Source organism: Charadrius vociferus, unplaced genomic scaffold (assembly GCF_000708025.1).
Source record: "Charadrius vociferus isolate BGI_N301 unplaced genomic scaffold, ASM70802v2 scaffold163, whole genome shotgun sequence".
Classification (NCBI taxonomy): domain Eukaryota; kingdom Metazoa; phylum Chordata; class Aves; order Charadriiformes; family Charadriidae; genus Charadrius; species Charadrius vociferus.
Window position 1 is genome coordinate 3,019,453 of NW_009648332.1, and position 16,806 is coordinate 3,036,258.

The 16,806-nt window shown below is 39.0% G+C and overlaps 1 protein-coding gene across 1 annotated transcript in view; it reads right to left on the reverse strand.

Moving 5' to 3' along the window:
* Nucleotides 1-9,525: 9,525 nt before the first annotated feature.
* Nucleotides 9,526-16,806, reverse strand: part of BTF3L4 (basic transcription factor 3-like 4) — an 8,495-nt gene continuing 1,214 nt past the window's right edge. Inside the window, exons 3-5 of the mRNA XM_009884622.1 lie at nt 13,747-13,948; nt 12,904-12,963; nt 9,526-11,994 (exon numbers count right to left, since the gene is read on the reverse strand). Of these exons, the coding sequence (XP_009882924.1) occupies nt 11,948-11,994; nt 12,904-12,963; nt 13,747-13,948 (309 nt within the window). The 3' untranslated portion in view covers nt 9,526-11,947. The remainder of the gene's footprint in view (nt 11,995-12,903; nt 12,964-13,746; nt 13,949-16,806) is intronic.

The window sequence follows — 16,806 nt, forward strand, 5'->3', positions numbered from 1 at the left end:
TTTCCCCTTAAACATTCAGGAATGCGTTGCTCAAGTTCAATCACACTTGAAAGAGACAGCTGGTGACTGCTGTAGGAGAAAGTCACAAATGACTGCCACTACTGAGAGCACAGCAGAGGGAAGGCAGCCACTGTAGTAGCTTTTAGCAGCAGGTGGCTTGTCAGTCAGCCACACATAGGTCTAGGCTTCTTTGTATGGTTAATTCTCCTCTGTCAAAACTGCTACAGGGAATACAGTACCCATATCTCAGGGGAAAGGTGTGATATAGGGCAGGTAGAGAAGGAGATGCTTAAAAAACACAGGCTCCTCCCGCTTTCGTTAGGTCTTTGAGCAGTGAAACCATTTACACACACACAGATTTGTTTAAATACACCCTAAAGTATTCAAGGCATTAATGAAAATCCAAAGCATCTTGTTCATTTCAATTGCTTCTCCACCCACATTCTTCATTGAATTAAAGGATATCCTACACGCGCTTTTGTTTCACTTATTCCCTAAAGATCATTTCATCACACACTAAGCAAGGATCTTCAGCATATTCATAGTAATGTCTCAGTCATGGCATTCAGCATTATGATGTTCCTGGCACAAGGGATGTTATTAAGGGATTGAAGAGATGAATAGATGGCAGATTTCCCCAGGGCAGCACGTCAGAAAATGGACATCAAAAGAACTTGGCTCAAAATGCAGTGGGTATTACCGGCTGCTGGCAAATCCTACTCATTTCTGAACAGTAACACTGTCAGGCTGTGTTAGGGACATGTCCGTCCTGGAATACCTCTGTAAAACGGTGTTTGCTTACCCAGTAAAAGCACTTCCATTTCAACACCCACCCCTCTAGTTGAAGACAGCATAATCTTCATTAATAAAAAATATTTTGAGCCAAATACAAATACACTCTTACTCAAATCATTAGCAATATCCCAGAGCAAACACAGCACAGGCTCTGTAGCTATCAAAATTACCTTTGTTTTCTCCAGTAATTTTTCACGAACCCAACTGGATTGCCCTAAAACCCCTGCAGATCTCTGAATGTGTTAATATCTCTTACAGGACGTGTAGGCTGTCACATATTACACATCATCTTCACAGACCCCAACAGGATGACAGGCCACAGCCTGTGACAGGAAATTTTTTAAATTTCTATTTCCTCTTTCACCAAGAACTAGTTGGAATTTATTTTCTTAAAGCTATGTTGAACCACAAGCAACAATTCTTGAGTAGGCATTGAGGAAGAAGCACATATACTGACATGATGTCACCACCTGAATTATTATGCTGGGATATAAAAATAGTTTGAAAAGCAGCATGGCCAAAATTACCATATCATTTAATTACAACCTACTTTCATGACAGGCCGTCAGTTAATTAAGAGTGTCAAAATGCTGAATTGCCTCCAACTTCTACATGCTTTGCAAATGACATGGAAGTCATCTTTTTAAATAGCAACAGCTTAACTGAAAATGTAAAACCCATAGTGAAACGCTTTGAAAAATGAGGCAGTCAGCTGAACTGACATGAAATTCCCCACACCATAAATTCACTGGGGAAGACAGTTAAAACCCATTTAATTTGGTCTCTTAAGTTTATATTCACATGACAATTTTTTTGTGTGTTTAAAACTATTTCTCTGAAATTGGTATTTTATGGGTTATTAAAAAGGAGCCTTAAGTGACTGTGGTTTGTGCAGCTATGTACACAGCCTGGCTCCAGCACTGGCACATTCCCTCCAGACTGCTACAATACAGGCAAATGTAAAGCAGGAAAGGGCTTAGAGAAAGGTTGGGTTCTTCTCTTCAGAAATAAGTCACCTTCACTGATTCTCAAGTAACACAGATGACACTATAGAGAATCTCTGTAGATGGAATGATGTTTGAATAAACTTGGAAAATGATGGAATTGTTTAGCCATTTGTTATACCTGGCAGCAAATACCTTATTCTCTTTATAGGACAGTTTTTTTTAAATAGGTGACTTTGTATAAATTATGTAAGATAACAGTTTAATATAAATTGTAGCAAAGCAAAAGAATGCAGTGGAAAGCAGACTGGATAGAAAACTCATGCCCGAACCAACAATTAAAGAATAAGAACAGTGCCCAAATGCAGAGTTAAGCTGAACATCTTGCAACCGAAATGAAAACAGTGCAGTCCCTCTCCCTTGTTCTCTCTTTGGTAATCAGGTGGTCCTTTTGTTGGACAGTCAGAAAAAGAAGTTTTTTAGGTTTGTTTTTTTTCCCCAAGGAAAATGAGTGCTCAACACCGAAAAAAAAAATGATGAGCCAACATCTCCCCCTATAGTTTGCAAAAAGCTGAGCACCTTAATAATGAAGAAAATCCTCTCTTGGCTGAATAATGGAACCAAGCAAGAACTTTATGTGGTATGGCAACATGGAAATGCATACCAGGGGGACAATGCTTGAATGAAAAAGGGTAAAGCTACAGAAAACCACCTGAGAATTCAGCAGAATTGTGGCAGGCTCATAGCTTCATGACTGTGGCAGTGTCCAGGTTGTTAACAAATTAGGGGTTGGGGAAGAAGAGACTGAATTTCAAGATAATTTAGGTGTGGGACCAAGGGGAGTTTGTTAGGCCTGTAAAATAGGCAAAGACCTTCAAATACTAATAAGAAATGAATGAGCTTCCTAAGCTGAGCTCAAAGTGCTTTTTATTAATAAAGACTTTTACCTAGCTCAAATATTTTCTTGATCAAAGTGCCATTTAGTATAACAGGCCATGAAAGTGAAAGCTGACCAGTAAAAAAAGAACGGTTCACTCTGTCAGGATGAGAAATATCTCCAAGCAATTTTCACAAAATGGTGATTATTCAACAATTTTATGTCTATTTCAAAGGGAGTATGTGTTGGATGGATCCTGTTGAGGGTCCTCTCATGCTAGGACACTATTGCTGTTTCTGTAAGGAAGAAGCCCCGAGCCCTGTAGATGCGTTTTACTGCCATTTACAATTACTGAAAACCAGTTGTCATTAATTTGACTACACCTTAAATGATAAGCTGTAGAGGGAACGGGCCATCTTTTACTCTGTTTTTATAAGAAACAGTGTAACAAGGAATTAGTATCCAGGAAGGCCCATTACACAGTGTGATGCTGCAAAATTAATTGCAGACTGTGTCTGAGCACTACCTTCAGCATTTAAGTATTAGCCCATCCAAGTATTAGCCCAACGGCGGCAGGAATGGCATTGGCTACACCCATTTCCACTAATGGTAGAAATTATCCTATCAGGGGCAGCTGCACTGGCTCAGCAAATGCTTCAGATATCAGCCTGTGCTAGCCTCCTTATTCATGAAAACATACCTAAAATTCCCATTTGCCACACGTGGTATTGAACATGAACTGCATGACTGGAATCGCACAGGCATCAAAATATAGACACTAAATCACAGAAAAAGTGAGTGAAAGAAGCAGTAATATCACTGTTACGTGAAGATCTTGCTGAATACAAGTCACTAATTATTCCAGGCAGGTTGTACCCTCTTGCTCATCAGTTCATTTCTCTTTCACTAGCACATATGAGGAAAACAAAAGAAAAAGCCAGACATACGCTCATCTTGATCATGTTATTTATTAAGTCAGCAGCGATTGCAAACAGGGAATCATACAGTCTTACCATCATAGACAAACCCCACTACTGAATCCCCTGGAAGCATACACGTGTAGAGAGAACAGGGTGATAAGTACACATGCTCCTTCCACTTGCCCTATGAACTTAATGGCTCTGCTTGAACCTTCCTGTTCTCCTAGCAATGTTTTGACTTCCCAGCAGTGTGGCAACTTCCTGCTCAAGCAAAAGGACATTTCTTCACTAGGTGTAATTAAGCCTATAAAGACACACCCAGGCTTATTTATGCCTTGGCAGATCACATGATTGAGATTTTGTGGAGTGCTGTGAGTCAGAGCACTTGGGAAGCCCTGACCAGATATTTCCTCAACATCTCAGTGAGACATGTCTGTAAGTTGTTCAGGTTTGTAACTCGGAAGTCAGTCAGCTGAATGTTTTGAATGTGCTAAAAAAGGTGGGTACCACATTTCAAATTGCCAGAACCCTTGGCGAAACAATTTTGACTCCGATAAAAGATTAAGCACAATGTTAGCCAATAGAGTAGGGCACAGTAAATAATAGTCCATACAACAGGCAGTTGTTTTCTCGGGCGAGGGGAGAAAAAAAGCTCTTTGGCATCTTTGACATCTGCCCTTTATCTTGCTTTTACCAAACCAGACATGTTCCAAGTATAAAACCTGCAAATATTTTTGCTTTAACAGGATTACTTAACTACAGTAGGAACAACTGTTAAAGCTTGTTTTTATTGTGCAAGTAGACAATGTATGTAATACCTCCCACAGCAATTTTTCACGGGACTGCTTACAAGGGTAAGGCTAATTGAGGACAAGTATTTAATCACCTCTCTCATATTGGCTTATCTAAGAGTTAACATAGAAGGGCAAAAATTGAACCAAGGCACAGCTCATACAAATTTTAAAACAAATTAATGTCTCAGCTGAGAAACTAATAAAGAGTTTCTCACCATGTTTAGTCAATGCAAGTGAAGTCTCATTCTGAATTGCTACCAGTTCATTTGGTCTTTCCTGACAAATACCAGTCATCCCAAACCATAATGAACCTGAGAGTCCAACCAGTTTGAAAGTATTAGCGTACTGCAATGTCAGGAAGCCCACACTCAACAGCTCTGTTTCTCAGACAATACTCACAACAACTATAGAGAAAGGAAGATGGCAAAACTAGCACTCTCAAAGGAAGACGTACTTGGTATACATTCCTGATGACGGTATTGTGAGCCACTGAGGAAATGGGTGTATAAGACCTCTAAACTTTTTATTACATCTTACCGCAATCTCATGGAGTGCTTGTGCAGATTAAACCATAAAAAGTGTATGAATTTTTCATGGAGAAGTTTCCATCAGTGAAGATGCTAATGATGTGTCTCTGCTTGTTCCCAAAGAACAAGCAATCTTGTTCAAAGAAGTCACCAAGTTCCCAGTGACCCAGACTGCACTATAAAAATCCTCTATAATGTAATAAAATCATCAGGATAGAACACACATACCACTAGAAACAATAGCTAGATTATCCCTTCACATTTGACTATAGCCTTTAAAAGAAAAAGAGTGGATGGAACATTTTTATGGAAAACCCATTTCAAGGTTCTCAGGAGAACTGAGCTGGAAAAATCACCATGTAATGGGATAAACTATTACAATTTCAGGGCTGGAAGCGGCCAACATGATTTGTCAGTGCACGCTGCCAATGAAAGCAACTCTGCAATTCAAAGGGCAGTAGAAGAGACAGAGGTAATAATGTCCCTGTGTTCAAAAGTTAATAATTTACAACACCACAGAAATCATGCGGCTGCGAGAAAGGTAATGTAGAAAAGACCAGAAAATGTAACACATTCCTTGGTTTTCAGAAAAGTGGTATCACTTGTGTCAAAATAGAAATCTCAGCAAAATACCCAAACATCCAGCAGCAGATTATGAGAAAACCTGATGTCTTTCAGTCAAGCTGAGGAGGCAGGCTGTGGGAAACTTAAGACAGAAAGGTGAAGAAGTCCTTATTCCAAGTAAAAATTATTTTAGGCCCTATTTGCTTTTGTTCAGAAACATGCACAAATGCAAGCTATCACTAATTACAACTGCTAATCACACAGAGCAGACCAGAGACTTCAGCAATAGAGCAAATGTTTCAAAATGAAGAGAAGAAACTTTAGTTGCATCATTACTCCCTGGAGACTGTAAAAATGCTGCAAGCAAGTTACAGCTATTTTCAATTAGACACCATGTGTCAGAAACCACTTGAAACCAGACCTTGTCACAAAAATGGCAATTCCTTATTAAAGATCTCAGTAAATAACTTAAAAAGTGATTTTCAGTGAAGAACCTGCAGCATGAATCAAAACTTCAACAGCTTGCCCTAAAAAATAAATAAATAAAAATCACTGCTCATCTAAAGAGAGACATGCGAAAGGGGCTCAAGGGGAAGGCTGTGTTTGGGTGCTGTGCAGCTGCAGAGCAGTGGGATTGCTGGGTCAGAGGGTGGCTGTGGTAACAGCACACTGGGGTCACATGCTGCAGCTTATCAGACCATGGTGCAGGCAATGCCTGTGGATCACAAGGCATAGTGTGTACTGAACCTCTATTTCACAATTGAAAGTTTAAAGACAAACAGCAAGTTATGGTATCTGACCAGATAGGTCGCCCAAGGCATCAATATGGCAAATCCTTCCCTTCTTCCCAGCCTCAATATGACCCTGGCAGCAGCACTGCAAGTTCCCCTACACTGTCTTGCCCAGGCAAGCCTCAGAAGCACAGCAAGCAGCAGCAGGGTTCAGTCTGCAGGGACAGTTTGCATGATGGTCATCTCTACCAAGCCAGCCCAGAAGTACTGCACGCAAATGCTTTCCTTTTGAAGGAAGGTTACCATTTATTTGACAGAAATTTCAAGCTAGCTAGCAGGTGGTAATGCAAAGACAACCAACACGGGCCCTGAAGCTACAGCTTCCTCTGAAGGCACCTGTTTATGCAGAATGAAGTGTGGGACCTGCAGGTTCAGATGCTGCTACCACAACTCGGGATGCAGTTTCACAAGCTGGCTAAGCCAACCAAAGCAAGCTGTCAGGAAGAGGAACGGTCAAGCTTTTAGCATGTGCCAGTATTATGATGCACAACTGCATGGTCAAGCTTCACAATAAAGTGAGTTGAAAACCATCTGAAAACTAACTCGGAAAAAAAAAAAAGTCATCAGCAGCCAGTTGAGCATACGGATCCACTTGAGCAAACTGATCCAGTTGACCTCAGACATCAGCTACTACTGCTGGCGCTTGGGAAAGCAATGGAAAGGGAAGACTTTCTCCCTTGGTGGCAGAGAAGCCCGAGATTGGTGAAGGCCTTTTAGGGAACTTCAGTCTTTTGTACAAAGGTCTGGTATCTCACTGACAATCTGTTGGAATTTTAAGTCTTCACTTACCTACGTCTGGCAATAATTTGCATTGCTTGGAAATTTCCAGCTTCACACATGGCCTCAAACTCAGATCTGATGTTCTCAAAATGTAGTTTGCGCCACATCTCCCAATGTCTGTAGAAAGCTGGTCACATGGCACTGGCTCTTCTTTGTCAGTTAAGTTGCATTAGACAGAATCTAAAAATACATTGAATACTTTCTAATATTACTTTTTGACATAAGCAGTTGCTATAGCTGCCACAAGGATGTCACAAGAAAGGGCAAGAGGTCACATAACTCCTTTTATTCAGCTGGGATATATGCACTGAAAGGTCAAAAGGCCTTGGAATATAATTTTTTGTTTAAATGTTTGCCTTAGCATTAATACTTTATCAAAAATATCAGAAAACTTCAAGAACTCAAATGAGCAGATACTCTCCTTTTACTCCAAGGAGACAACTAATTTAGCATAGTTACAAAATCCATCTGCAATGCAGAGTTCAGGGAAATGCCACCTAATATTTGAGAATCTGACAGGTACCAAGTTGCCAAGAAAACATTGCATCTGAGCAAGCTGTTGTTTAGTGAGAGGGTGTTTAATGGTACTGACAGCCCACCAAATTGTATGCATTTATCATGTGGAAGTAAAGTAGCTTTTTATACCACTTGCACAGATGTAGCTCTTTTCTCTCAAGCATCATCCAAGTTTTGTGTTCATTAATTTACATATACATACTTACAGCAGGTAGAGCAGTACTCCTGAAATAAAGGCAAACCAGGGCACTGGAAGATGTAGAAGTTTGTTTATTCTACCCAAATACACAGTGCCAGAGTCTGAAATGAAAGCCCAGTTCCCAATAATCCTGCTCTAGGTATAAACCCAAGCTTCCACCCAAACATACCAAGACCGATTTTAGAGTAAGTCTCTTCGCTTGCTCTGCTTGGCTACCTGAATCCTTGACACTGCAGCCCCCATGTTTCTGAATAAATCCATGAAGTTCTTCAGTGTCTGCAAAATATTCTTTGGAAAAAAAAAAAGGGGGGGGGGGGATAAAAAAAAATAATAAAAATTACTCGATGGGAAAGCAAACAGTTGAATGTGAATAACCATTCCCTGTACTTCTGCTGTCACTTCCATAAAGTTGCTCTGGCTAATGTTGTGATGTGCTTCTGTTCTGCATCACTTAATTTGCCCAAGCACAAAACATGGATCATTTAATTACTGTACTCTTGATCTCCAGAACAATTCTGTCTGTTCACTTTGCTGAACAAACCAGCACTCTCTTAAAACAAGAGAAGACAACTAATCTTAAGGGCCAGTGGAAGAATTCACTCACCCACCTTCACCTACGGGGCAGTTTGCTCAGCCCCTCTGTACATCCCTACTGTCTGGAGCAGCGCAGTCTGATTCCAGGGAAACTCAGGAGAATCCTTCCTGGGACATTCCTCAGTAGAGGCATGAATTCATCTCTTACATATAGCACAGATTTACTGTGCTGTTAAAATTTCCTCGGTTCCTTCCTGTTAACAGCAATACATTGGTCAATCAATACACTGCTCAGTAATTAAATCATCTGTAAGACCTCCAGTACTCATTTTGTACACACCAAATCCAGAACATTATTTGTGAACATCCTGGCAGAAGGGAGTTCATTGCAACCCCTAGCTCCCACAGAAGTTGACAAATACTAGTGAATTATCAACATATTTCAGTAGCAGTTCTAAATTTATCCTTATTCTTGTGCACTCTTAAAATATCCCTACATAATTAAGATAAAAAGAAAAAACTCACCCGAACCGTATTTTTTCCCCCCAAGGTCCCTATTGTATTCTTTTAACGTCAACTCCTTCCACCCTACCAACACTTTTAGTTGCAAACTTAAGTTACCAAGTGCTGCACGAGAAATCACTTACCAGCACTCAGTACCAAGTCTCCAGCGTCACTGACTGTACTGAAATCTCTGCCACCCATCATGTGCCAGCATTTGGGTTTTTTTCATAGAACAAATGCACCTGCACAACTGCAGGTTTTTACAGAACTGCTCTCCTGGGAGAAGCCATCCAGTTCCAGGTTTCCTGTCCATAAACTCAGAAACTACACAAATCTACTAGCAGTCAGGGCAGGAAGACTAGCATTTGCAGTCTTACACATTTGCCAAGTTCTTGATTCTTTCAGCCTTCACCGATTCGGCTTTGATTCTCTCACACACAATCCAAGAGATGTTTCAACCTATGTTCTGCTCTATTTTCCTATTTTCAAATCATTGTCAAGATCTTTAACATTCAGTACCTTAGTACGTCAACAGTGTTTAAGTAGTGAGCAAGTAAGCTCAAGGGCTTCAGAAGTACAGTGGTTATCATGCTTCAAGCCAAGCAAAGAACACTTTAATGCTCACCTGTTCACCTTCATGTGGGGAGTTATTATTGTAGCAACACTCCCCAAAACTACTCTTAGTAACTCCGCATTTCCATCAGCATGTACAAACACTGTTTGAGTTGTACCATGAATGAATATGAAGAAGAAAAATAGCTTTTCCCACAACAGCCTTGATGGGTTACTTTTAATTAAAATCAGTTTAATGATGGATAAGGTCTAGTATTTCCAGCAGCAAATCATAAGTGGTTGACTGTTTTCAGATACAGTGAAAAAAAGTGAAGATATAACTACATAAGCTAGCATATTTAGTTAGTTTACTGGTTGTCAAACATAGGAAAAAAAATGAGGGTTTAACATGTAAATTGTCATGACCAAGAGCAAAAATTAAGTTAGTATTTTGTAGGAATCAGAAGTTCAGCTATATAAACTTACGGAATCATTGTTTCCAATGCTTACTCTTAATCTCTCACAAAATTACTTTTTACATGCTTCCTACATCAGAAACCAACGAGCACGAATTTTCAGCATCTGATTAGTATTTGGGGGAGGGGATGTCCCACACAAACTCAGTACAGTTGCTGTTTTGAAACATTCTTCATTCATTCCCCTTAAGCAAATGGAAGAACACTGCAAATACGTTTCCTAGTATCCTTCATTTGCTCTTTGAGCTTGCAGAGGCAGCAAAAGGCAATTCAGTGTGCCTGTGCACACGTTAATCAAGACATCTCTTCCTCATAAACAGAACAAACACATCTGCAGTTGATTTATGATTAGCCATACAACAAACCAAAGTTTCATTCAGCACCACAGGGAGAATAGGAAAGTGGGGAGTGTGAAATCCTGAAGCTCTAACAGGATCCTCCCTAGTCCTCCATAAGTCTTCCCCAGTCACTGTCAGCGAGGATTTGTGCTGTTTGAAACAGCTGCTGCACCCACCTGTCGTTCCTCAGCTAGTGCTGGTGGGTGGAGGAGACAACACACAAGAGGGAGCATTTCCTCTTTTGTACTGTTATTTTATTTTGTAGTAAGATCCATGTAGTATATAAAATATATCAGGAAAAACTGAACAAAGCCTATAAAATAAATGGAGTTCAGATGACAAACCACTACAGCTCTGCTTTAGTGGTTTTATGATGTCACCAGAACTCATGTACTATTTACCTTGTACTTTTACAGTCCTCTAGCATATGAACCTACATAAAAAGCTGATATGTTCCAATTAAGCCATAGTTAAGTGAGAGATGTAGAGAAAAAATGGCTTTCTTAAGCCGCAGCTGCCCTTGACACAGGTTACAATGATGTCTAAGTATACCGTAATGCACATTACATCAAGAACCTTGAAAGAGCCTCTGAGAAAACAGGTTCACATTAAGCATTTTAAAGAAAGGTCATAAATACTGCACTGTACCAACAGTACCTCCCAATGTCCTCCTTATGCCTGAGGAGCATTTGTGGTTTTTAAGAAGCTACTACATAGACGACGCCAAACCTAGAGGTAGGTTATAGGCAAAGGTAAGTTACAGGCAAAAAAAAAAAATAATATCCCTTTAGAGCTAGTCATTGCACAAACCGCCCAGCAGGAGGCAAGGCAAAATGACAACTCTTTCTTCCCACTTTAAACATTGCTCACACGGTGCATTTAGTTTCTAGTGCCCTAAGAATGACAGCGGATCATCAGCTGCTAGTAAATGCAGTCATGCCAAGAGAACAGCTTGAAGTTATTCAAGCAAAAAAACTGTTACCGTGCAAAACTGGTGCACTGGACTGTTACCAACAAGACCTCCAAGTTCAGGAAGTGATGGTAGAGAACCATCACATTGTTTTCCTTTTGACATGGGAAATACACTACATAATCAACAGGAGAACATACTGCTAAGCCTACGTGGAAGGAGTCAAACATCAGCTTGTCTCAAAAGGTCAGAGAGACAAGAAAAAAGAAAAAGTTGAGAAAGGTTAAAAAAAGCACACTTCTCTGACACCAAGTCTCCTTTTTTAGAAAGTTACTGTACCAAACAAGCTGGTAAAACAGCTTATTTTCGGTATCATCTGGGATCAAAATAAAGTTGATAACAAATATCATGTGTTCACTTCAACAGGGATGAGAAACATCTGCATGTACAATAGTTAACAGCAAATTAAACCCAAGTTTTAATGGTGTATTGCCTTCAGATCATGAAACGTGGACAAAATTTTTATCTTAACTACCTTCTCTGCGCCATTTGGTGATAATCAAAAGTAACAATGCTGAAGATTCATTTTATTTCTACTTCCAAAGGAAAACGGGAAAAGGTTAAATAAGTGTTCTCCAATTTGTTCTCCACTATATGTACACCCACACACATACACACACCGCACATGCACACACCCCTCAAACTGCACTGACATTTCTTTTTGACCAAAAGAGTAGATCCTGGGAGTAAGTGCAAAATGCAAAATCAACTGACAGAAAATGCTGAACAAACAGCATCATAAAAATACAAAATATTTATATTACTGAACTATTAACAGATGATGTTCTCTGTTTCTTTAAAACTTTGGAACCACATAGCTGATTTCTTAAATCTAGTCCATGCCAGCTTCCAGAACTATTAATGATTTAGTTAGCTTCATTCTTTGATGCTTCATCAAAGTTTTCTACGAGATCTGAAAGAGATGAAGATATTTAATACAGTAACGCCCAGCAACATTACCTTCATAAGTTTAATGAAAACGCATATATTGTAGGAAAGGTTAAGTAATTCTTAACTACACTTATGTATACCATTTATTATGGGCAGATTTCAAAGGGCTTTTGAAAAATAGGGTTTGTTTGAACATACACAAAGAACTAGAAACGCAGGAACACTCAGAAGAGCGGACATTCTAACATGAGATGATTAAGATCTGATTTTCAGAGGTGCTCTACTAGCTGCAGTTGAGTCTTGAGCCATCAGCATTCTTTAAAGAATGCCTGAAGTTAGGCACCCATGAACTGTTGTGCTCCAGGAAACAAAAAATTTTGGACTGCAATGAATTTTTATGCAAGGTCAAAGAAAAAACAGTGCCAGAGCATTAGGAATTGAACTTCTGGGTCCATTAGTCTATTGTTTTAGCTAAAACACCATACTGATAGATTTAGAAGAGTCTGGTGATTGATAGACAGTTATCAATTGACAAATTAAGATCTTACAATATTTACTGAGAAACTTTCAGACACTGACATAAGCTTTGTTTCTTCTGCTACAGAAATAAAAACCCCTACTGTAGACTCTGATTTAAAGACAACCTGATGACTATGTCAGTCACGTCGTTTTGCAGCCCTAAAACCCTATTTGGGCTGTTCAACCTCCCTGAAAGTATTTTAACCTATTTTCACTTAAGAATTAAGCAATTTGCACAAGGTAAGCCTTTTTTCAAAAGCTGGAATCGAAAGTTATCAATGTTTTAATGCTGCCTAGTATATGACGCGTCCCTTAGTAAGTGATAAGTATAATCACATCAAGAGCTAAACATTAAATGCATTAATTGAAAGATTTATATATTAAATGGATATATAAGTGTGTATGTGCTTACCTGGGACATCATCATCTTCTTCATCAATATCTTCAGATTTTGGTGCTTTACTATCCAACACTATAAAAATAAATTCGGTGCTGAGTTCTCATTATACAGGATTACAGACAACCACACAACAAAATAAAACCCGTAACACACAGGTGAAAAAAGAAAGCACTTCCCCAGTCCCCAATAATAGTGACAAACACACAAGTGACTGGGTATCAACAGTTATCATGACCAAAAGGTCTACTTGTAAACATTCTTATACCAAAATATTAGCACAGCCATTTTCAAATACCTAGGGGTGTTAAGGCAGAGAGAGCAAAAGATCAAACAATACAGAAAAACCCTAGTGTTGACCAAATCTTCTAACTGAAGTCATTTGTTTCAATGCAATGATAATGTGGTAACGATCAGGGACCAACATGTCCTATGATTCAATTGCCAAGGGGCCCCAACTGCAAGAAGAAGTATTTCTGTATCAAGGGTCCTGCATCAAACCTAGTCTTCTGTCAGTCATGGAAGTTCGAAAATGCTACACGTAATCTAAACACATGCAAGAACTTAAAAATAAAAGAAAGCATTTCTTCTCATTGGTCTGATTGTTGGCTTTTGGTTGTTTTGGTTTTTGTTTGTTTGTTTTTTTTTTAAATCAGGGTCTGCCTATATAGAATCTTGACTCAACAAGTTAAAAAAAAAAGTATGCCCCCAGATATTTCCCCAGCAGTAGCAAATAAATAAAAGCACATATGCTTTTAATCACTTTAAGTCGCACATGCTCCTGTTAAATTTGTGTTTAAAATTTTAATACTTCATGCATTCTTTAAATCAGCGATGAAATATTCCAAGACGACCTACCTTGTCTTGGGAACTGTTCAGCTAACTTCCTGAGACTTGTTAAGCTGTCAGCACCAAGCTGGCTTAAGATGCCTGGAAGCATTTCTGTGATCGGTTTAGCCTCTGCATGACCAGTAATTGCAAAAGTGTTAGCAGAGAGGGAAGCTTGAACCTTGGGGTTGTTGAAGTGAATAACTGTTCCATCATCTTTTATCATGTTCACCTGTTTGAATATATTAATAACATTTACCAAAACGTTGCAGCGTCTTGTTGAACAAGCATGATAAATTATTAATTCAAATCTAGATTTAAAATATTAAGATACAAAAAAATTTACAAAGCTAGAACTCCTCTAGAGGAAAATATAACCATGATAAAAGCACCTGGAACTAACACCACCTAAACTGGAAGTAAAATATGAGTTAATGGTGAAATACGTCTTCATATATACTATATGAAAAGACAGAATTTAAGACCTATGGTTCCTTCATACAATACACTTATGTAAATACTAAGTAATCAATATGCAAAGATTATGTGTTATCATACAGTTTGTGTATGTTTTTGACAAAGAAAAAACACACATAGGTTATTAGAATGAAAGGTATAAAGGAGTTAATATCAGGAATGTCTAGGAAAAAAAAACAAACAAAACCTTCAGCTCTGCGGCAACTCTTTACAAAAAACTAGTAAAGCTTTAACAGAAAAAGCCTTGCCACATCAGTTTAAGACATCGCCATTCACAGCTATCTGTGTCACCTATCAGGAAAACGTTTCTGTGAATCTTGTGCCTTTGCCAATTCTGCAACCTAGCCTACTTGCTGAAGCTGCCCAAGACAAGGATGCTTCTTACGTATACACACACAGAACTAGAGGTTTACATACCAACTGCACTGGAACAGGCTTCTACGCCTTCCCAATAATTCCATGATGACTCTTTTAAGACTAAGGACATCATACAGCAATCCTGCTCTCCTTCTCCCTGGTCTTCTGAATCACCAAGAATTAAGTTTTATAGCCAGTATAGCTGCCTGATATCCTCCTACTGTCAAAGTTTATACTGGCATATTTATATGGGTTTATGTTGTTTTTTTAATTTAAAGGGAGAGAGAATGGAAAGTTAAAAAGGTTTTTCTTCTGGGCACAGCTAAACTATGGTTATGTGGAAAATAACTTTGTCTGAAAAAAGGAAGAGTTCTACCCATCCAACCGAACAGTAGTAATAAACTTGCATCAAAACTCATAAGCATTGTTTTTAGTAGAAGTTACAGGGAGAAAACAGAAATTTGGAAACTAGACAAAATATAAAAACATGTAAGTTATCAAACTTCACACAGCAGCAGAGTTCAAAATAAGTTTTGAACAGGAAAAACAGGTGTGTTGCTTTCCTGCAAAACTAAAGGATGTCCTGTCCTTTGCACATGGGGAAATGGTAAAGGCTTCAAGCACGGTCATCCTCTTACTTAAAAGCCTCTTTTAAAAAAAACACACAGATGAGTTACTAATGGTTGACTTAAGATAACTAGCCTCCCCAAACTTGTCTATCTACACAAAGTTTACCAAGCTCAACTTGTGTCCACCTGAATACAACATATTGCAATAATGTACCTATCAAGGTAGGAGCACGTTGCATTATCTTCCTTCACATCAAGACATTTACAATCCTTAATAACTGTGTCTGAATAAAGAGCTTATGCTCCGTAAGGAAAAAAAAGCCAAACCCAACAAAACAGAACAAGAACCGTGTCTGTCTTTGGATTTGTATAGCTCAGCATATGCACATCAAGCTTAAGTAAACAGACAAATTGAGTTGTTTCTGCAGCACAGACATGAAAACTGCCAGGCAAACCAGGCTTCTACACTGAATCTGTATTTGTCTTTGGAAGAGAAGTATGCACTAAGTGACCTCTGGAAGCACTTTGCAATCCTGCTTAAATTAATTAATCACAGATTAAATATTATGCTTCTTTAACAAAGTACTACAGTAATATTGAGTTCACGATGAAGGAACACCTCCTCCTCCCACATATGAGCACCACTCTACAGTGACATGGAAATGTCAGTGTTTCAGGTCATATTTTACACATGTAAAAAAACCCAAACCTTTATACTCCTACTTACATTTAACACAGAAGCTGGTTCTGTCAAGTCTTTGCTGTGTTGTTGTAAGAAACGCCATCTCCTGTGACTACCTGTCCTGGTTTCAGCTGAGATAGGGTTAATTTTCTTTCTAGTGCTTTTCAGATTTGGTATGAAAGGTATGTCAGCAACGAACACTGTTTTAGTTGTTGCTAAGTGATGTTTATACTAGTCAAGAACTTTTTTCAGCTTCCCATAGAAGCTGCGAGGGAGCATAGACAGAACAATGGAATGGCCAATGGAATATTCCATACCATAGATGTCACACTCAGTATATAAACAGGGGATGGCCAGAGGGTGGGGGGTGGAAATCCATGATCACTGCTGAAGTCAGGCTGGGCAACCAATTCCCTGGGCAGTGAGAGTAACCTGTGTCTTGTATATTCTTTTACCATCTTATTATTGTTATTTTCTTTTTCCATTATTGTTCTATTAAACTGTCTTTATCTCAATCCACAAGGTTGGGGGTTTTCCCCTCTTTCCCCTCCTTTTCTCCCTACCCTTCTCATGGGTGGGAGGAGGGGGTAAGCAAGAGGCTGCGTGCATTAGTGGCTGGCTGAGGTTAAACAACACTACCATGAACAATTCTGGTCATTTTCATGCATTTAAAGGACCTAATTTTGATAATACAGACTTGCAAGTTTGTACTCCAAGTATTTTCACTGTTTTGGTTTATAGTCTGCACCACACAACCCTTGCTTTAGATGTGCCTGCACCATAAATGTGCATTTACTGCTCTTCTCTTTAAAGTAGGAAATCAAGTTCATGAAGTCAAGAATCAAGAGAAGTTCTATTTTGCAATGCATGCAAGACATACATGACAGCTTACTAGCTTCTACAATCACTATCTGGCCAGCAGAACCTTCTCCCTTCTTTCTCTAGGTATGTATGCATTAATGTAAAAGATGCAGCAATTAATCAAATAACTTTACCTATTGGTAA